Below are 20277 nucleotides of genomic sequence, written 5' to 3'. Positions count from 1 at the left end.
AGAAAGACAAAAACAACATAAAATGGTTCTTGTTATAATATCAGTTATAGCATAGCAGTTTCCATCCATCTCAAGGAAAATCTATAGCAGCTTCAAATTTCCCAAGCTTTTGCTGAAAATCGAAGGATACATATACACAGCAGGACTTTTGTCCTGATCAGTAAAATTACGTAAAAGTTTAGACCTCAAACCGTAATTTTATTATTTTTAAGTGAGTAATGTATATTTTTTTCAAAATGAAAACATATGTTAAATAAATGGGCTGGGCTTCAGATTCTTGTTACTAGGCCTATTAAAATGGGCCCGAATTTTACTATATGCTTTTTGCTCGCTTTTTTATTCTCTTTTTTTAAAAGAAATTATCTATGCATGGTCTAGCGACGGCCACCATTTAAAGATAAATATTTGCTCTATGCCAAGGTTTTTGAACGAGAACTACGCAGTTAATTCTCTTAAAATATACTCTTTTTATCATAAAATATAAATCATTTTTGGTTTATTATTTAATCCTAAGATATAAATTATTTTGTATATTTTAAGAAATAATAAATAATATTTTTCAATGTTAATCTTGTTTATACTAAATACAATAAATACTTCAATGGTATTGATTTGGAGATAAATAATAATTTGATCAAATTACCTTTGAGTTTATTATAACAAATAATTCTCCTAGATTATAACAAAACCAAAGGTAAATTAGCTAAATTATTTTTTTATATCAAAACTAATAGTTACTTGTAAAAATATTTATTCTATCTAATATAAATAAGGATAATATTTAAAAAATATCATTTATTACTCCTTAAAATATTCAAAACGACTTATAATTTGAGATAAAATAATAAAAAAAAACGATTTACATTTTTGGACAGAGAAAATAACAAAATCAAGAATAATTTGACTTTATCTCAAAACATAACTAACTTTATTGCATTTGAAATAAAGATATTATTAAAAAATATAATTTATTATTTCTTAAAAATACTCTGAATGAATTAATATTTTAGAATAAAATAATCACATAAAAATTATAAAATGATAATTAAGCTAAAATTTATTGTAAACAATAAGTGGAGTAATACGAAGTAATAATTTTGTTGAATGATAATTAATTAAATAAAGAGTAAGAAAAAATTCTTGGGAATGAGTATAAGAAAATCATTTTTGTTTCCACTAAAAGGAAACCTTGTGAAGCAGTACCCGCCGATCATCACCATGTTCTTGGAAAGCTGTCATTACTAAAACGTCCGTAGAACCGTGAGATGGCGCATTTCCCAAAAAGCCCAAAACGCAAACACAAAAGGTTACATGAATTCCTTGTTTAGTGTGATTCGTTGGTTCAATGTTTTTGCTTGGCTCGTCAAAAGTCAGAAGCCACGAGCCACGACCTTGACTATAACACTTTTAAAATTTTACTAGTTTAATATGGAAAGCTCAGAGGCCCATTACTTTGTGTTAGAGAACCGTACAATATCATTGTCATAGAAATTGCAGAGAAGAGAACCAGCTCCTTCGACATTTTTTTTTTATTCCAAACTTTTAGATTTTAATTCCTCTTCCTTGCCCTGAATTTGATTTTTCACCCTCTGTGAAGAAACATCACCTGCTGAAGAAAAAAGAAAAGTAAATTCATTTCTTTTCTTGAAAATCTTTTAGTTTATAATTCCAAATTTTGTTACTAGGTTGTTATTGATAAAGATTTCAGGCTTTCAGTCAGTTTTGTTTTTTTTGATTGTTTGATAATCTTTTGTCGTCTATGTCTATGATCTGTGTATGTTATTGTCTGCAACCTTGAGTTGATCATTTATTCTGTGTAGTTTTGTTTTGTGGGTTGTTTTGTTCTTATCGACAGCATATTTGTTATCGTTATTATATAAGACTATGGTTTAAAGGTTAATACTTTTGACTTTTTTGTTTGTTTCTTCAGAAAATTCTTGTCCAGTATTTAGTGATTAGTTCATGGCAGAGGGCATGGTGGGATCAAAGAGGAAGAAACAATAAAGATTTGGTAATACTTACTGCAAGATTCTGGTAAATTTTCGATGTCCGATATATTTGTGTATATTGATATTTATACTTACAAATATATGTGGTCTAACTGTTCATCTCATGGTCAATTGGCTTCGTTTCTGTTGCTTTTCATCTGTCAGTAGTTTTAGATTGATTGAATACGTTGGGATAGCTTAACCGATAATCGAATCTCTTCCTATGCTTGTTTTGATAATACTATGTTGCTTCTTAGATTAGAGTCCTTCCTTTTGTAGCACCAATTTCTTGCGTTTTTTCTTTATTTTTTAACCAGTCTCCTTCAGCCCAAGCCGTGGTTTCTTTGTAACAGAGTTCATATGACAAGGAAATGACGGGGGTGCTGGATATTATTTGAGGGTTATTCAAGATTTACATTGTTTGGATCATTTCACCTGTGCCGCCTACCTTCTCCGGTGATGCTCGAAAGCGACTGTCAATCTAGCATGCCAACTTATGAAGCAGAACAACATATCGTTGCTGCAACTCAGCATATCCTGAAGGCGTTAGGAGCTAGCAAGAACTTGAATGATGATATTAGAAGAGCACTTGAGCAGCTTGACTCCCATTTGTCCACGATGACTATAATAACCGAAAAGGGAGGAGGGTTTTATGAAATTGAGGAACAGTTGAAATGTGCTGAGCAAAAGATAATGCGTTGGGAGTCAAATCCATCTCTAATATGGGGCTCAGGCTCCTTGGAAGCCGCTGAATATTTGCAAGCTGTAAATGATATTTTAATGGTGAAAGAAAGTTTAGGAGGTTTGTCCTCAAGCGAAAATGGGAAGCTAAGGGAGATTGGTTTACAAGCTCAGCGTGCACTGCAGAGAGCAATGTCAAGACTTGAGAAAGAGCTGTATCACATTCTTGTTCAGAATAAGCAAGAGTTTAGGCCACAGTATGTTTCATTCCGTTCGCGCGCAGAGGATGTTGTTTATGACGAGTCATTTTCTTCCGTGGAAGATGAAGTAGTTGAGGTAACATCCCAGAGAAGTAGGAATGAAGAATCTGTTGAATGTGCTCAAGATTTGGTTGATCCGCGTGTAATTCCTGACATCAAATCCATTGCAAATGTAATGTCTGCGTCTAATTACATTCAAGAATTTTCCGAGGCTTTCATTGATGTACGGAGAGAAGCACTGTATGAATACTTGTCGATTCTTGAAATAAAGAAACTCAGTATTGAGGATGTTTTGAATCTGGAATGGGATAGTTTAAACAGTGAGATAAAAAAATGGATGTGGGCTACGAAGATCATCATTAGAGCATATCTTACCAGCGAGAAACGACTTTGTGACCAGATACTGGGGGATTTTGGTTCTGTCAATTCATTTTGCTTTATTGAAATCTCAAAGGCTTCAATTTTGTACCTTTTGAATTTTGGCCATGCCGTGGCAATGGGACCTCGCGAGCCAGAGAAGTTATCTCTCCTGCTTGACATGTATGAAGTTATGGCCAGTCTTCATCTAGAAATAGATGGTTTATTCTCAGAAGATGATGGTTCTTTTATTAGAATCGAGTTCCATGAGCTTTTGAGGAGACTAGGTGATTGTGCAAGGGAGACATTTATGAAATTTGAGTATGCCATTGCATCCAATGCATCAACACAATCTGTCCCTGGAGGGGGAATTCATCCCCTGACAAAGTATGTCATGAATTACATGAAGCTTCTCACAGATTATTGTGACACTATAAATTTTCTTTTCAAGTACCAAAATGTTGATGAAGCAAATCCTGTGGTTGAGATTGATAATGGACAGGACATTCCTTCTTCCACTTGTTGTCCGATGGCTTACCACCTTCGGTCAATTACATCCACTCTAGAATCCAACCTTATTGAGAAATCCAAATTATACAAGGATGATTCTCTGCAGCATATTTTTTTGATTAACAACATCTATTACATGGTCAAGAAAGTCAAGGACTCTGACCTCAGGTTTTTCTTTGGAGATGAATGGATTCGGAAACATAATGGAAAATTCCAACAACATGCAACCTGCTACGTGAGGGCCGCTTGGAGTTCAGTTGTCTCTATGCTTAGAGATGATGGAAAGACAACTCTTAAGGAAAGGTGCAGAAGATTCAGTAATGCTTTTGAGGAAGTATACAAAAACCAGACACGCTGGTCCGTTCCAGATCTTCAGCTTCGGGACGATCTGCAAATTTCAACTTCACAGAAAGTAATCCCTGCTTATCAAAATTTTCTCGGTATTAACAACAGCAATGTTGATGACAGGTATGTTAAGTACACTACAGATCAGGTAGCTGAACTGCTCTTGCATCTTTTTGCTGGACCACCAAGATCACTGCGAAATTCACGCAGGAAGTGAATCCTCAGACGCTATTGAGTTTCAGAATTTTTTTTAATGCCTCATTACTTCGGTCTCCTAATTGTGGAATATCGTGATAGATGTATATTACCAGTAACATATATTGGCCTGTTATAAAACTTCTGAATTGAAATTTGATTGTAGACTTGTTCCATGTACAAATTTCTTATATTCTGCATGTATATTACAACTTTCCTGTTGCTGCATTGCTCATATAGACAACAATAACTGCATTTCTTCTGTTAGGTAGAGTCTTGTTCATGATTACAAGCTTAAGTCTAACATGTCAGTGAGAAGGTCTTTCTTGGTAAGATTGACAAAGTAGAATGCTGGCCGCATGATAATACTAACAATAGAGAGTAAAACTGCTGATGACTGTGATGGGTACATTCAATAGTGTATAAATATTTATATATAGAAAGACTGAGATGGCTAAACAAAGGCAGGCCTTAATGTTTTTTCTGTTGAGAAATTCAACGCGGTGGTGTTGGAGGTGTTACTTATTATTTAATAGAAACTTGTGTTTGGACCACTTTAGTTGATGGAAAATGAAAGCTCAAATAATAAAATATAAATGGAGATTAAGGTAGACCAGAATTTGTTTATGTTTCCTCTTCTAGTTCCTAGCAAATCAATGATTTGTCTAGTGTGTTTTAAATAATGAAAAATGCAGAAGGTTGTTAGCTGAATAGTAATCTAACTAAATCCCAAATATTCCATGGAGTTCATATTGCCACACAAACAATATACAGGTATCATCATAGAAGCAGAGAAAGAGGAAGAGACTAATGGAAAGGGGATAATTGGTGCTTCCATATTGAAATAAAGATGAATTACTTATCACTTGATTATTGCTGCTAAAAAGTAAGTTTTAGCTATCAACATGGAGAAATGTACGTTTTTGTTGTGCTGTAGCCTAATAAACAAAGGGATGAAGGGCCACAGTAATATCTTGGACATGTTGTTCCTTTTTAATTAGTCTCTTACGGCTGTGTTTGATAATATCAATCAGAATTTAAAGTTAAAATTTTCAATACATTGGCTTTAAGTTGTTTGATAACACTTACTTACATATCATTCAATAATTCGCATTGAATTAAAGTTACCGAGTTCTGAAAGAACTTTGCAATTTAGACAATTTCAACCATATTCAAGAATTTTATATTTCAAGGTCTTCCTTTTAGTTGAACCAGCAATGTTCCAACTTCCAAGCTTGGATGCATTAATACATTTGCAACAACACGGTAACAAAGTTTTTAAGAAGGATTCTAAAATTACAATATTTCAAAAAAAACCTAAACCGTTAGACCAGAGAGGGTGTTTCAAAGTGTTTCACAATCATGATTACTGAAAGTAAGCAAATCCACATGTTCTTAACTTAAAATATTGTCATAATAAAAATATGCAAAGTTAGATCAAAATCATGCTCCAGATACAAGGCAGGAGGAGGAAATTACCTTTTAGCAGCTGACGCTTGTTGAAGTAAGAGACCACAAGCAAGTATGAAGGCAAAGCTTGTTGAATAACAAATTCCTGTTTCCAATGGAATCAAACATGCCTTTCTCATACCATATTTTCGTACCAAAGGGCTCCTTTATCTAGAGATTTACTTCAAGCACTTATAGCTTCTGAAGCATATTGGGAAATTCTTAGCAGTGACTTCCCAAAATCCATTCGCACAGAGCTGTTAAATGAATGGTTTTACTTCTTTCTCTTAATGTAATTTGTTCAATAGTTTTGCAAGTCTTCCAATTTTCAAATATCATGTCTCACGTGCATCTGTTTCACAATTCCCGCTAAGATCATCTCAAGGATCCTTCTGTCACAACCCCCCCCCCCCCCCCAAAAAAAAAAAAAAAAAGAAAAAAAAAGAGAGAGAGAGAGAGAAAAAATCCCTTTTTTGTAAATTGCTTTTAATTCTCATTTATTTGGATAATTTTAAACAGAACAATCCATCATTTAACAGGAAAAAGAAACCCTCAAAATGACCGATACATACATTCAACAAGTCGAGCAACAACTTTTGCAAGTTGGTCACTTCTTCATGTTTCTACAACATTTCACACTAATCCCACGGGAGTGATAAATTCAAAGTATACAATTATTTGACAAAAGAATATATAAATGATGAATTTCAAACTAAAGAATCAACTTTGAGCTGTGGCAAATTATTACACGACAATAACTTATTAAATTGTTAAAACATCACAAGGTTCAATGAACATTGTACAACAAAAGCTTCAAGTAACAGCCGAGTCAAGAAATAAAACAAAACCCCTAGGGCAATTGACACTGGAAGAGCTGGCAAAGCTTTCTGATACAATGCCAATAGCATCAATGTAATGCCTAGACCAGCTATAATAGCAAGATAACATGCATACACAGTCATAAAGTCATACATTGCTGCTCTTCCAACTAACACACTATAGAAGATAAAATCCCCGAGCCCCAGCTTGATAGCACCAGTCGAACCCAACCCAATACCCTCAAGCAGCAAACTTTCATTTGAGATAGAATCTCTCTGCCCATGCAACTGAATACCATTCCTGCTATCAATTAATGGAGCTGAAAGCTCTGCTTCCCTTTCATGAAGTTGCCCCTCTTCAACTCCAACCAATCTTGAGGCATTATGACCAGCATCAGCTAAATTAACTGTACTATTGGTCAAATTTGAATCCAAAGCAAAGTTAGAGTTCAAGTTCTCTTCAGAGCCGTTTCCTACATTTCTCCTTTCTCTCCATAACCTCCTTTGAACTAAACCATTCCTTGAGCCTGAATCATGATTAGCCACAGGCCGAGCCTCGTAAACCAGTGCAGGGATATCTTCATCCCTAGATATTGCAAGCTCTACCAAAAGCCTTAATGGCCCAACAGGCAATAACACAGCAGCAAGATCATACAATGCCATGGCAATCAATAGTGCCCAAGTTGTCCATTCAGGTAAAAGAGTAAACCAGTAAGCAACTAAAACCCCAATAGCAACCAAATAAGCCTGTGTGATAAATATAGCCATTTTTGACATAAACACAGCCAACACACCCACAACAGCAAAATTGAACAAAACCACCAAAAAAGTGAAACAATCAATAGGAAAACTAAAATCTTTAATCAAGAACAAGGCTATTTCACCACCCATGAATCCCAAAACAATAAACGAAGAGAAACCCATGTAGAGTTTCAAGAACTGAGTGCATCTAAGATAAAAAAGAAGCACCAGTATAAAAGTAACAACAGTGACAACTGCCACAAAAACGAGTGAGTTCAAAAGGGCACCTTTGAGCTTATCCCCAAATGAGTCTGAGGTTGTCTCACTGTATGCCATGGTAGCTATGGTGTTTATTGTTGATGACCCTGAAGAGGAGTCTGTGTTGAGGATTGAAACCAAAATCACCACAATAAACATACAGATTGAGACTGGTGTTAGGATTCTGATTATTTCTTCCCCTAAAGAATCAATAATGCTTCTGGGTCTTTGAATTTGGGCCATTGGGGTGTTCAAATTTTTTACAATTTGCGATTTTGTTTGTTTGGCGTTTGGAAGGGGAAATTGCAGAATTTTATGATGGAAGGCTTTTGGTTTCTTTGACCTTCTGGTGAGGGCATTTTCACGGTAGTAATGGTGCAGCAGAAATATCAACCGTTGATTTTGTTGTCTATTTGTCAACTGCCGTATTTTAGCTTGAGAGGAAAAATCTTTAAGACCACACGTGTAAAATCCAGTCAGTAACACAAAAATCTCCAAACTCACCGTCATACGACTAATCCAACGGCCATACACATCAGAAAGAATCCAACGGTCCATATCTTCTCCTTCACTTGATATAACCCTCCTCTGCCTCTCCTACAAAAACCTCCGTTCTGAAGTAGGGTTTAAGTCACTTATTCGAGTGAAAGAGAAAAAGAAAGAAAGGCAAAATATAAGGTATTCTTCAAATCAATCTCTCTCTTGAATCTTTTGTTAAAGTTTGGGTCTTTCACTTTTATTTTTTGCTTGAATTTGTTTTGTTACCTATTTCTTTTATATCTGCTGCTGTCGTCGGCTTTTTCTAGGGTTTGATCCAGGTAATGCTTGATCGAGCTCTGAAGTCTCTTCCTTTATGATTTTATGGGTTTTGTTTCGCGTTTTGAGAACTCCTAGTTGATAATACTGATATGTTTGGTCGCTAATGAACTTGAGGAATACTGATAATAAATGTTAGCCGTCGGTTCTATGTTTGCTCTGTTTGGTCCCTGAGAAACTTGAGGAATACTGATAATAAATTTACGGTATTTTGATCGGGTTAAAAAAAAAAAAAAGAAAGAAGAAAAAAAGAAAAAAAGAGGGATTGGTCAACAATTTTGTGACTTCTGTTTGTTATTCGTAAAATTTTTAGACATTATTTGATTTAGTTGTTTTTTAGCGCTTTTTGTAGAAGAGAAGTCCTGGCATGAAGAATTGGAGTTTGTAAATTTCCTTCGGCTCTTATAAGTTTTAACTGAGGCCTTTTTTTATTTAGTTAGGTTATTGCAATGGCTTTTCTTAGTAAAGTTGGGAATATACTAAGACAAACAACCAGCAAGCAGATCAGTAATGAACTTTCTGCATCCAGGCCATCCATCTATCAAGCAATAAGATGCATGTCATCTTCAAAAGTCTTTGTTGGAGGTACTTTCTCTCTTTCTGTATTTGCATGCACAATTGTTTCTGACCATTTATATGTCGCTGTTAATAATTATTCAAATTTTCCATTGTAGGTATTTCTTATGCCACAGACGACACTAGCCTGAGAGAGGCTTTTAGTAAATATGGCGAAGTCATTGAAGGTAATGAGGTTAAACAAATTATTTTCATAAGTTCCTTGGGGAAGACTGGTTATTCTTGTCTTCAAGTTGTGTGGGGATGTATGCTCTTTTGGGGATGTGCGATAATTTGTGAATGCAGTTTCTAGCTATGATTGCAGGGTCTTTTACTTCAAAAATTGTAGTATGTTGTACGAAGCTGTGTTTGTGTAAAAAGTTATGATTGACCTGATGTTCATATTGCAGCAAGAGTCATTCTGGATCGGGAAACTGGTAGATCTAGAGGATTTGGTTTTGTTACTTACACCTCGAGCGAGGAGGCCTCTAGTGCCATCCAGGCCTTGGATGGACAGGTTTGTATCAAAACCAACCCCCCCCCCCCCCCCCTTCCTTGAGATAATTAAGTTGTGTCATACTCCCAGGACTCTTTTTTTTAGGATTCAAAAAGAGAAGAAAGATGATTACAATGAAATGGGATTGGCATTTTTTTTCAGTTTTTAATATAAACCTAAGCATAAATAACATTCAAACAAGTGAAGAGAAAAATGCCTTTTGCTCTTTTTTCTTCATTTATAAATTATCCTCTCTTCTCTCATAACTTAAACTGTCATGCACATAGTAAACATTGCTGGTTTAACATGCATTTTACGGATTTATTGAGGATACAATATGGTATTGAGACATTTTATGTGCACATTTATACAAGTGCAATGCCATGCCTTTCTATGTAGTGGAAGCTTTCCTCTCACTCACCGATGTAGGGATAGTTTTAGAAGACCATCATTATTTGTTCACATACAAAGACTCTTTAACTTTTATTTTTATTTTTTTCCGTTAGCTATGTCCTAATTTTTAATTTTTTTAAAATTAAATGAAAACATTTAAATAAGAATATAAGCAAGCTGCTTCGTGAAGTTACGAAATTCTGAACAATAATTTATCCAGCAAGCTGTTAGCTAATACTGTCACTGTTGCATGCATGCTGTGCTGAATTCTTGGTTCTGGTCTTAGCTTCTTGAGCTTCTTTTTTTTTATTTGTGCCATGTCTCCCAGGATCTTCAAGGTCGTCGTGTAAGGGTGAATTATGCGAACGATAGAGCTCGTGGTGGCTTTGGTGGAGGTGGTGGCTTCAGTGGCGGCGGCTACGGTGCAAGTGGTGGTGGCGGCTATGGTGCAGGCGGGGGCTACGGTGCAGGTGGCGGGGGCTACGGTGCAGGTGCCGGAGGCTATGGAGCTGGTGGTGGAGGCTATAGCAGTAATTACGGTAGTTCCGGTGGGAATTATGGAGCTGGTAACACTAGCGGCGGCAGTGACTATGCCAATGCAGATGTTACTTCTGGTGGAAACACGTTTGACAGTAGTAGCACTGGAGCTTCTGGAGGTGGTTGGAGTTTTGGAGCTTATGGAGGTGGTGTTGCAGGTGGAAACACTAGTGAAAATGGTGCTGGCAGTGGTAACTTTGGTAGCAGCAATAAAGATGGTGGTGACGATAAATTTTTTGGCCAGGGAGGTAGCAGCTTTGATGATGCAGGTGCAGGTTATGATCAAGCTGAACCTTTGGAAGGCAGGGATGATGATGACAGTGACTTTGCTAAAAGAGCATGATAGAATGCCTTCATCGTTGGAAGCAGTTGAATTTGCTTCCTCCTTATATTTGAAGTAGGCCTGAATTTTGTTTTTAGTTTTTATCGTACTTTATTTGTGTCTGAACAGTTCATTTATCAATTTGGCGCTGTGAAGTGAACCTTCAACTTAAGAGAGTGTTGCTATTTACAATTAAAGGCTATTTGCTATAAATAATTGTAGTTGCAGATGCTCTTTGATTGTTAGTTTTTTTTTTTTTTTTTTTTTTTTTCTCTCTGGTATATCATTTGTCATCTGGTTCCTTGTCACATGTGCAACTGATCGACTTGAATTTTGATATTCACTCAGATTTTCGTACCAGTCGTAAAAATTTTGACACTTGTACGGAATGTTGCTCTCCCAGTGTTGGAAGTATCACCTTTAACCTCAAAATTATTAATATATCAAACGAAATATAGGCAAGATTAATATATTAGAATGGGATGAGGATGATTGATGGAGGGCTACATATTACTATATATTCAAGAAAAGGGAGAAACATTGGTAGGGCTTGGAAAGAAAATATAGGCACTTCCGTTTTACAGGTTTGCACGAGAACATGACCCAGCTCTTCCATTGACGTGAATCAGCAATTAATAATAGAAAAATTGAGTGTCTAAGGGATGCTTCATGCTTGTAGGGGTCAGGATGAATACAGAAAAAAAAAAAAAGGGAAAGAACATTCCTATGGTTATATGAAAATGGAAAATAATATCATCCTGTATATAAATTTATATACTGCAAAACTGTGTTATTTCATTTTATTGTTCGCTTTCATCCGTCGACAGAAAGAACACCCTCTGTGCATTTATCACTGCAGGAGAGCCTTTCCTTGTCTTCTCCACAATTTGCTTTATTAACTGCTTCTCCATCTCATCGTTACAGTCACCGTTTTCATCTTCACTCGCACCGTCACTATGCAATTCCTGAATTCGTGATACATGCCCTATTGATGCCTTCAACTGATTTAAGTATAACTCTCTAGATGGTTTCTCTTTATTGTGGGAATGATGAATCGAGGAACCATTTCTCGTATCTTTTTTACTCCATAAAATGCTTTCACTACATGTATGTATGCACCCTTGGTGGTTATTTTCATAAATCCCACGTGGCGAATCATCCTCTTCCGACTCATCTATCTTCATTAGCTCTTCATAAGCTTCATTGTAAGCATCAAGAGCTTCTCCTGATAAATTCATAACCAAAGGCTGGGCCATTGAATTGAAATCCTCTTCGGTAATTGGACTTTCTTCACCTGAGTAGTATTTCAGCATACTGCCCAGCGTCTTCTGCCGATCATTCTTAAGATCAGATTCCAGAAGTTTCACCTTCCTCTCGCTGTTTTGAAGGGCCATCTCAAGCTTCTTCACACGCTCTTCGAGTCTGTATTGAATAACTTCATGTAGTCGCAGACTCAGCTCTCGTGGTGAAACCACATAATTTCCACTATGAGTTGTCAAGGTTCCACTTGCATCTCGATCTGACTGAGGCCCGGTAACAGATTGCCCATGGACCATGTCAGTCCTCAGTTCACCTTCAGCAAAACCTGCTACAAAGTCTGGATCCACCTGCATAACATTTACCCTATTAGAAATATCAAATAATCACCCTTTACAACCAATCATAAAAACAATAGTACATAAACAGGCAACAGTGCTGCTTATGAATAGAGAAGAATGGAAAAGGATTCAGATAGTCGACCCCAACTAGTATGGGATTAATGCGTAGTTTGTTATTGTTGTCGTTGTTGTTCTTATCCTTGACTAAGTTCTTTCAACTTTGTTGTTGAGATATTCTGTAAAAAGGGAGGACAGAATGGCCACAGTTACTATAATCTAGACCACTGACACTTGTGATGGTAATAGCCATTCAGTGCAGTGTTGTAGAAAGACACCACCACGTGACTAGATTTACGGAAGCAAAAGAGACTAGATTTAATGGACCCAAAAAACCAATCAATTCTACTTTACTGCCATGAAAAAAGGAAATGGTCTAATGTGACCTGTCGCCAACTTTGAGGGCTCATCAAACTAGTCCAGAGACTTCAAGGCTGCAGAGAAAAAATTTTTAAACAAGGATGCAAGGGAGCAGGCTCTATTTGGATTAGATGGCCTTATTTAAAAGTTCTCAAAGAATTGACTTTGCTGCTTCAAGAGGGGAGCCATGCTGAAAATGATCCACCTTGTAATAAAATGGAAGTATTTCATACAACATGGAAAATGACCATTAGAGTTACCTTAATTGGTACAGCAGACTAAGTAGAGGATACTCACAGCAGGGTATAATGGATGTAACATACAGGCCCTTCCCCCAAGAAGTGAGAGAGAGAGAGAACACTCATTACAGTTATGTGAGATAAATCCTTCTGAAGATTTAAATAAAGATTTCAACTGCTGTACATTAGGGTAACAAAACCTATGCCTACTTTCTGGCATTCTAAATTATCCTCAAAACAACCTTTCAGTGCAATTGATGAATGTCATCTCCAGTAATCAATCTATGGACTGGAAAACAACCTCTGATTTTAAATCCCTTTCAAGTAAATTAACTAAAAAATCAAGTGCATATCCTACAGAAATATTGACTTTGACTATTATGTTGTCTGGATATGAGAATTGGCACAAACTATGCCCTAATATTCAATTTTCCAACAATAAAGGATGATTGATGATAGTGAAAAAAAAAAAAAGATCTTTTTCAGGAGTAACTAATAACAAAATCATTACTTGAGGAGATAATGAATCAGATTCTCTGATATTATTCAATGAAGATTCAAGAAATTCTAAATATATGTAGCTCTTAAAATATGTGTATGTTCCAATTTTCACCAATCGGAATACAATTCTAAACCTAGCTCATCTGATAAACACATTGGATGACGTGTGGACTAGAGCTTTAAGCACAAGCTTAGCAAAATTTCCAGTTTGATCAGCTCCAGTATATATAGAAATGATGAAATTATAGAAATATGGACTTCTACAGTCCAAAATGGTTAACAAGATATAGATATTGTCTCACTTTTATATTCCACGATCTTCTACTCCAAAATATCAATGACCTAGGTGACTAATTCCTAAAAGATAGACATGCAAGCAACTGCAGAATCAACTGATTAAATACTATTTCGGTGTTAGTAAACATGCATATCAGCACACATTCATAAGCTAGAGCCTTCAAACTTAAATTTCTTGATAAATGTATTTTGATCAAACTATTCCAAGCACAACCTAGTGTTACATTGAAAATCCAAACTTATAAAAAGTAGGCCAATCCCTGAAGATACCTATGGATATAGAAGAAGAAAGCCAATTAATAGTTACCCTAGTTGCTAGGTGAGGATTGAAATTCCACATGCCATGATTGGCACAAGAGGCTTCTGATGAAGCTAATCAAATTAGCCAAAGAAAGTCGAGTTATACTAAAAGAAAAACACCCGTGAAATGCCATTCTGCATGATACTAAATTTCCTGCTATGCAGAAGTATATAGACAGGCATTACCTCAACAAGATCAGACAATCTTCTCTCCAGACTAGATGTGTTCATATTTAACCCCAACCTCTCAAGTTCAGCTTCAAGCTCTGCTTCAATCTTACTCATATCTTCTGGACTCTCCTCTGCCTTCCCACAGCATGATAAATTCTTAGTTGAATCATCCATACTAGGAAGAAGTAGACTTGGTGCCCTGTAGTGAAACAGGTTCTCACATGTATCCTGTGATTCACATTTCTCTTCAGCTATCTCTTTCACTGTCAATGAATCTTTCATCTCAAGTTCCTCTTGCAGATCTTGAACCAAGTTCTCTGACTGCTTCAACAAGTCCCTTAACTTGTCTGCTTCTCTTCTACTAGCTAGGAGAGAAGAGACTATGCCAACACAAACACCCAGACAGAACAAAACCATTTGATCAAGCGACCCTGAGTAGGGGTAAAGCATTGGGTCATGAAATGGGTTGCAGTTAGCAAAAAGCAGATCATTTAATAAATAAATGAAGTAGCAGACACAAGACCTTCATTGTGATAACTATAATAGTACCTGAATCACATAATGGTCCGCGACAAGCAATGGAAAATTTTTCATGCATGCACATGTATGGACCTTGTACAATAGTAGCTAGATGTCCATGCAAGAGGTCGGAGAAAAACCATTTGCACTAAATATTAGATGTAACTATATATGAGCGAAGGAAAACAGATCTATCTAGCAAATAATTCAGCAATAATCAGAATGTCAAAATCCACTCATCTTTCTTTAAATACAACCACGACGCAACTTTCACATGCATGGAAGAATCTCAAATTTTGATTATTCTTTTAATAAGCCAGCAGTTAAATAGCAATAGGAAGGAGAAGACAAATGGCAGAAACTAAATTTTATGATGGCTGCCTCAGTTTCAGAGTGAAGATGAAAATAACGGAAATAATAATCAGGGATTTTGCAACTGTTGTAGTTCATAAGATTGTAACTTTCTTTTTTTGATGACTAAGTCGTCATAACATTTCTCAATTTCCATTAGGTTTATAGGTAGTAACTAAATGGAGCATAGGCATATACAACATCGATATTGATGTTTGACAGTGACAAACACATATCCTCTCTTATTTATACATGTAACTTCAGATTTTCTTTACTTTCAATAAATGACATAATAACACAACTGAAAAATGACATAATGAAGTAAAAGAAAGCATGCAGGTCCTGCAGGTTGCTCAAACTCTGAAGCCAGGGAGTTAAACTCTGGAAACTTTCAAAATTAGCAAGGAAAATAAAACAATAAATGCTCAGAAAGTTTTATCAAAGCAGCACTTGTTGCATTAGCACAATAATAAAATCATCAAGTTAGTGAGAAGAATACCATTTTGAGAATGAAAGTGCCTTCCACTGCCCGTTTTACAGTAATTGTTGAGTCTTTCATTGTTCCTCTTTTGTGTCCTGGATTTTATCTTACTGGGGATGTTCACTTCACTGATTTTTGGAAGTGGAGGAACTCCACACACATTTTCCTCAAACAGCCTATTATCCTCAGCACCAATCCGGGCACTGAAATAATCGTCATTTGCTCTGTTAATTGTTTGGTTTCCATCAGTAACAAGCAGCGGCCTCGTTGTTGTAGATGGTGAGGGAATGACACTAAACACATACTCCTCCATTTGCACATGTTTCTTGTACAACTGAGCCATTAGACAACTATCTAGGGAACTCAATGGTTTAATAAAATGTCCATATGAATGTTTAGTTCTAAGTGAGCTTATTTTCTTCGTGGAATCGTGAAAAGACTCCATTTCACCAGTGTTGTTAACCATGTTACCACTGAATACCTTTCCACCCTTGTTTTCTTTTAGATCTCCAAATGTTGAGAATCCAGGTGGTAAGCTTGACCGGGAAAATACATTTTGCTCATAATTTCCCAAATTTCCAAGCTTTTCAACATAACCGCTAGTAGAAACTTCTGCTTGTGAAGCACCATCTGATTGGTACATATCTGACAATCTCTCAACAGTAGAAGTATCTTCTGTTAGTTTCTTTCTCCGACTCGTTGGAGGAAAGGGACAACTAGGGATTTCATGTTTTTTACATTTGGAAGGTCCAGACTCTGATAAATTATCCCGATCCCTTGATATGTTTTGCCAATATTTAGCTATGTATCCAGCAGCAGCAGCTGCTCCAACAACCCACAAATCCATTTCTGTTCGCAAAGAAAAAAAAAATAGTACCTAAACTCTACACCATTTCTTTTCCTTTCTATACCAATTTCCACAAAGAAAACCCCAAAGAAACAATTTTTATCAATTCAAGCACAACTTTTTCTTCAACCAGAGGATTCAAGTCTCTAAACACTCTTAAATCCAATAATGAATTCTAAAATGGGAACTATGTATCTCCACATAAGGAAAAGGCTATAACAATAGATTAACACGAGTTTTTGTCTTTGTATCCATTCCCAACATTCAATTTCCTGATACCAATAACAAACATTCACACTGAATGATGGAAACCCCTGTAGCAATCATAAATCGGCATATAAAATACAAATGAAAACACCACTAATTACTTTACCTTCCTCGGTTTATATTCCACAATGTACACGTAAAATCCATTCAAAGCACCGTATGAACTCCTAAAACCACATTTCTCAAGAAAAGATCCTTCCCACAACAAAACCCCAGAAAAAAAACCCACTTGACCACAATAAATCAAATTCTAAAACAAGCTATACCCATTACATAACAGCTTCTCAAGAACAAAACCCATCAATAAAAATGGCCCATTTAATCAGAATGCCAGAACAGCACAGGTAAAAGATTGTGATAATAAAAGTAGCTTGCTGCTTCAATTTTCAGAATAAGAAGGAAGAAAAAAAAAGTTTAGTTCTGGATAGTTTCTATATTTGAGAAGCAAGCTGACCCAGGTCTCGAAGACGATGTTGCTCATATTGGACTTGGAGCTGAATGAATCTTTAGCAGAAGCAGATTGGATTCCTCGCGAGAATAAGACCCATTGTAATGTTATCTTCACACGTAACAACATACACTTGCTTCTCTTTTTATGATTATTGAAAAATGAAAAGCAAAAACCATTTTTGACAATTTTTATGATTATTCAAAAATTATATTAAAATTTTTTTTGGTCAATCTACAATTAATTATGGGGTCAATTGCCATACTGTATTTCTCAACTTCAGCTGTCTAATCACTATGATATATTTATTATTTGATTTATTCCTATATGGTATAAAATAATTTTCTTCTTATAATTGTCTCATAATTAATAAGGAAATATCTTATTTGGAAATATATGTATAGGAAATTAGCTTACTCACCTATTATATAATTTTCAAATTTAATATTTTTTATTAATGGTTAAAAAATTATTGGAGATTATTATTTTTTACATTGGATATATGTGTTAACTTTTTTTTTTTTTCCTTCCAATGTTAAAGACTTGCAATAATCTGACTTTGAAAAAATTTACTTCAACCTCATAGCTATCAATATGTATTTTTACTTTTATCAATGTCAATTTTTTTTTAAAAAAAAAAAATAATTTTCTTACTTTCTCTTATTTTCTTTATTTGAAATAGCCTTCTTCAATCTTCTAATTACAAAATCTTTTTATTCTTATAAAATACAAAAATTAAAAAATGAAGGGAAAGAATTAGTTTGTGGGGCTAAAAATTTGATGGAAGCCATTTCATTTTCTAGAAAGGCATGTGTCCAAAATTGGAAATTAGGAAACATGAAAAATGAAAAATGAAGCAAAGGAAGGACCACCAAAATTTATGAAACCTCTATTTTCTAGACTTTTATCAAGTTGTATTTTTAACAAAATATTTTCTATTTACATTACTAAGAAATATTATGAAGCAAATTATTATTTCAAGTGTGGGTTTTTTTTTTTTTTAGTACCAAGGAGGAAAAATTAAATATGATTTATTATTAAATTATATATTAGTACATGCACTTACCACTAGACTATATCTTAAATTGTTGAGTGAAAATATTTCATCTTTTTTCTATATAAAAAACTATTATACTTAAAGACTCATTCAAAACTCTTAAAAAAAATTCATATTTAAAAATCCATAATTCTAATTTTTTTTAAATAATTGATGCTGTTTTTATTTTATTTGGATAATGAATTATATGAAACCAGCAATCATTCAATTAAATTTATTATATATTAAAATAACTCAACCAAATATGCCATGAAAGAGTTCTGAATTTTGTTCCTGACAAGAGAAACAAATACTGATTCCTAAATCCCATATAGCAATTAAAACTAAGCATTTGCACACCTTATCCATCCCTCAATATATTAAAGTATCATATATTCTTTTTCTTTTGATAAAAAAAAAGAAAAAATTTAATTAATTCCCACAGAAAATATTTTATTTTCTTAACAATATATATTTATATACACACATTAATTGATATGACAGAACAATATTGAAATATAACAGTTTCTAATAATATAATTCCACAAAGAAATGTCCAAATTGCAATAGGAATAATGTTGATTTCAAGGTTGAGTTGATCTTGGCCGCAAACAATAGTCAATTTCTAATAATTAATTTGGTTCGGAGACGAAATTAAAATCTAAAAGTAAAGAAGTAAATTAATATAAAATTTGATTAAATAAAAATTATAACATTAAATAAAAAGCTAAGTGCATATTTTATTGATTTATTTTTTTATTTTTGAACTATATCATATAATTTATTTTTCATTTTTAAAGAAAAAGAACATGGATAGAGACTTGAAGTTAATAAACATTAAGCTATTTGATTGAGACCATCGCCCCTTTCTCTTTCTTTGACAACAAGAAGTGCTATACAATGTTTTGGTAATGAGTTAGTTTACTGAACTATCCACCTCACCAACTATCTTTGCTCACCAACCAATACATGCCACGTGGCAAATTGTTAGATTGATCTTACATTTTTCCTTTACTATAATGGGTTGGGGGAGGAGAGGTGGGTTACACACCTTCCGTTTGAATCCTTAGTTATAGACTTTTCTTTAAAGCAAATAAATTTTATTTTCTATAATCATCCAAAGGAAAATGATTTTTCTATCGGTTGGCTATGTTTGACAATAATAAGTAATTTTTAAAATATTAAATGTTATTTATTATAATGTTTGATGATATAGTATTTGAACCAATAGTTAAGATAGCGTTAATTATAATCCATGTAACGTTTTATGAAAAACTACTAAAACAGCTAACAACTAAACATTACTATAATAATTAATTTTATCGAATATACCCTTAATTGAGAGAAGTTTGAAAAATGCTTTCCATGTCAGTTAGTTGTATTAATGTTTGGTACAGTAACTCAAAAAAAAAAAAAAGAAAAGGATGATGTTCCTATTTGTTGTTTGATTATTTTAATGAGACATCCTCAAGTCAAAGAAATACTTAAAGAAAATAGAAGAGAACCAAACTATATTTTACAAATGATTTTGGAATAGATACATCAATTTCATTTAAAGTTATAAAATTCAAAGTATAATCTTAATAATTCAATATTGAAATTTCCATATTAAAACAAAAATAAGATTCCACAATTTTGCATATCAAATAGTAACTTGCTAATTTGTTAATTCACTCAATGACCTTAAGTCTAACTTTTTATGATTTTACCAAGTCAAAAATATTATTTTTATTATTTATAATGCTCGGTTGTCTAGCTTTTGAACCGGTGATTAAAGTTTGAGGAACAGATTATGAAATGTAATTCATTTAACATTTGATGAAACACTAGTAAGACAGTTAATAATTACTTAGGGCGTGTTCGACAATAATTTATTATGTAATTTTTAATGCGCTAAATGTTATTTTTTATAGTGATTGGTAACATAGCATTTGAACTAGTTTTTAGAATTAAAATTTAATATCTTATAAAAAGATTAACCATGTAATATTTAATTTTTAATATTTTATAAAAATCTATTTAAATAACTGAGCGCTATTAAAATAATTAAATCAAAATCATTAATTTTACTGAATAAATCTTAA

The 20277-nt window shown here is 34.2% G+C and overlaps 4 protein-coding genes across 6 annotated transcripts; 2 read left to right on the top strand and 2 right to left on the bottom strand.

Annotated features, from left to right (window-relative positions):
- Positions 1 to 1351: 1351 nt before the first annotated feature.
- Positions 1352 to 4564, top strand: EXO70E2 (exocyst subunit exo70 family protein E2). Of its 2 annotated transcripts, none has more exons than XM_020681947.3 (3): positions 1352 to 1626; positions 1931 to 2011; positions 2342 to 4564. In XM_020681947.3, exon 3 carries the CDS (start codon positions 2448 to 2450, stop codon positions 4356 to 4358), a length of 1911 nt encoding a protein of 636 aa, XP_020537606.1. In that variant the 5' UTR covers positions 1352 to 1626; positions 1931 to 2011; positions 2342 to 2447; the 3' UTR covers positions 4359 to 4564. The 2 variants fall into 2 exon arrangements, with proteins under 2 accessions (XP_020537606.1, XP_012080385.1); XM_012224995.4 differs by having other exon boundaries at positions 1353 to 1626; positions 1931 to 2034.
- A 1913-nt stretch (positions 4565 to 6477) lies between these two features.
- Positions 6478 to 7948, bottom strand: PS2 (Presenilin-2). The gene has a single exon (XM_012224994.3). It carries the CDS (start codon positions 7843 to 7845, stop codon positions 6556 to 6558), a length of 1290 nt encoding a protein of 429 aa, XP_012080384.1. The 5' UTR covers positions 7846 to 7948; the 3' UTR covers positions 6478 to 6555.
- A 175-nt stretch (positions 7949 to 8123) lies between these two features.
- Positions 8124 to 10966, top strand: GR-RBP5 (glycine-rich RNA-binding protein 5). Of its 2 annotated transcripts, none has more exons than XM_012224993.4 (5): positions 8124 to 8280; positions 8859 to 9003; positions 9093 to 9161; positions 9384 to 9490; positions 10191 to 10966. In XM_012224993.4, exons 2-5 carry the CDS (start codon positions 8868 to 8870, stop codon positions 10740 to 10742), a joined length of 864 nt encoding a protein of 287 aa, XP_012080383.1. In that variant the 5' UTR covers positions 8124 to 8280; positions 8859 to 8867; the 3' UTR covers positions 10743 to 10966. The 2 variants fall into 2 exon arrangements, with proteins under 2 accessions (XP_012080383.1, XP_012080382.1); XM_012224992.4 differs by having other exon boundaries at positions 8855 to 9003.
- Positions 10967 to 11217: 251 nt separating this feature from the next.
- On the bottom strand, positions 11218 to 17316 carry LOC105640628 (uncharacterized). Its single transcript, XM_012224991.4, has 3 exons — positions 15614 to 17316; positions 14260 to 14675; positions 11218 to 12328 (listed from the first exon to the last, which is right to left on the bottom strand). Exons 1-3 carry the CDS (start codon positions 16440 to 16442, stop codon positions 11522 to 11524), a joined length of 2052 nt encoding a protein of 683 aa, XP_012080381.1. The 5' UTR covers positions 16443 to 17316; the 3' UTR covers positions 11218 to 11521.
- Positions 17317 to 20277: the final 2961 nt, after the last annotated feature.

The sequence above is a fragment of the Jatropha curcas genome, chromosome 10 (genome assembly GCF_041381405.1).
Source record: "Jatropha curcas cultivar XTBG-Jc1 chromosome 10, XTBG_Jcur_1.0, whole genome shotgun sequence".
NCBI classification, from domain to species: Eukaryota; Viridiplantae; Streptophyta; class Magnoliopsida; order Malpighiales; family Euphorbiaceae; genus Jatropha; species Jatropha curcas.
This window is presented reverse-complemented; position numbering and strand designations above follow the sequence as displayed.

Excerpts from the sequence above, each read along its gene's own strand:
- EXO70E2 (XM_020681947.3), top strand. The coding sequence starts at position 2,448 with ATGCTCGAAAGCGACTGTCAATCTAGCATGCCAACTTATGAAGCAGAA.
- LOC105640628 (XM_012224991.4), bottom strand. The coding sequence starts at position 16,442 with ATGGATTTGTGGGTTGTTGGAGCAGCTGCTGCTGCTGGATACATAGCT. Across the intron at positions 14,676-15,613 it reads GCACTTTCATTCTCAAAATG|GGTCGCTTGATCAAATGGTT; the intron begins GTATTCTTCTCA and ends ACCCCTACTCAG. Across the intron at positions 12,329-14,259 it reads GATTGTCTGATCTTGTTGAG|GTGGATCCAGACTTTGTAGC; the intron begins GTAATGCCTGTC and ends AATGTTATGCAG.
- PS2 (XM_012224994.3), bottom strand. The coding sequence starts at position 7,845 with ATGGCCCAAATTCAAAGACCCAGAAGCATTATTGATTCTTTAGGGGAA.
- GR-RBP5 (XM_012224993.4), top strand. The coding sequence starts at position 8,868 with ATGGCTTTTCTTAGTAAAGTTGGGAATATACTAAGACAAACAACCAGC. Across the intron at positions 9,162-9,383 it reads ATATGGCGAAGTCATTGAAG|CAAGAGTCATTCTGGATCGG; the intron begins GTAATGAGGTTA and ends TTCATATTGCAG. Across the intron at positions 9,491-10,190 it reads TCCAGGCCTTGGATGGACAG|GATCTTCAAGGTCGTCGTGT; the intron begins GTTTGTATCAAA and ends CATGTCTCCCAG.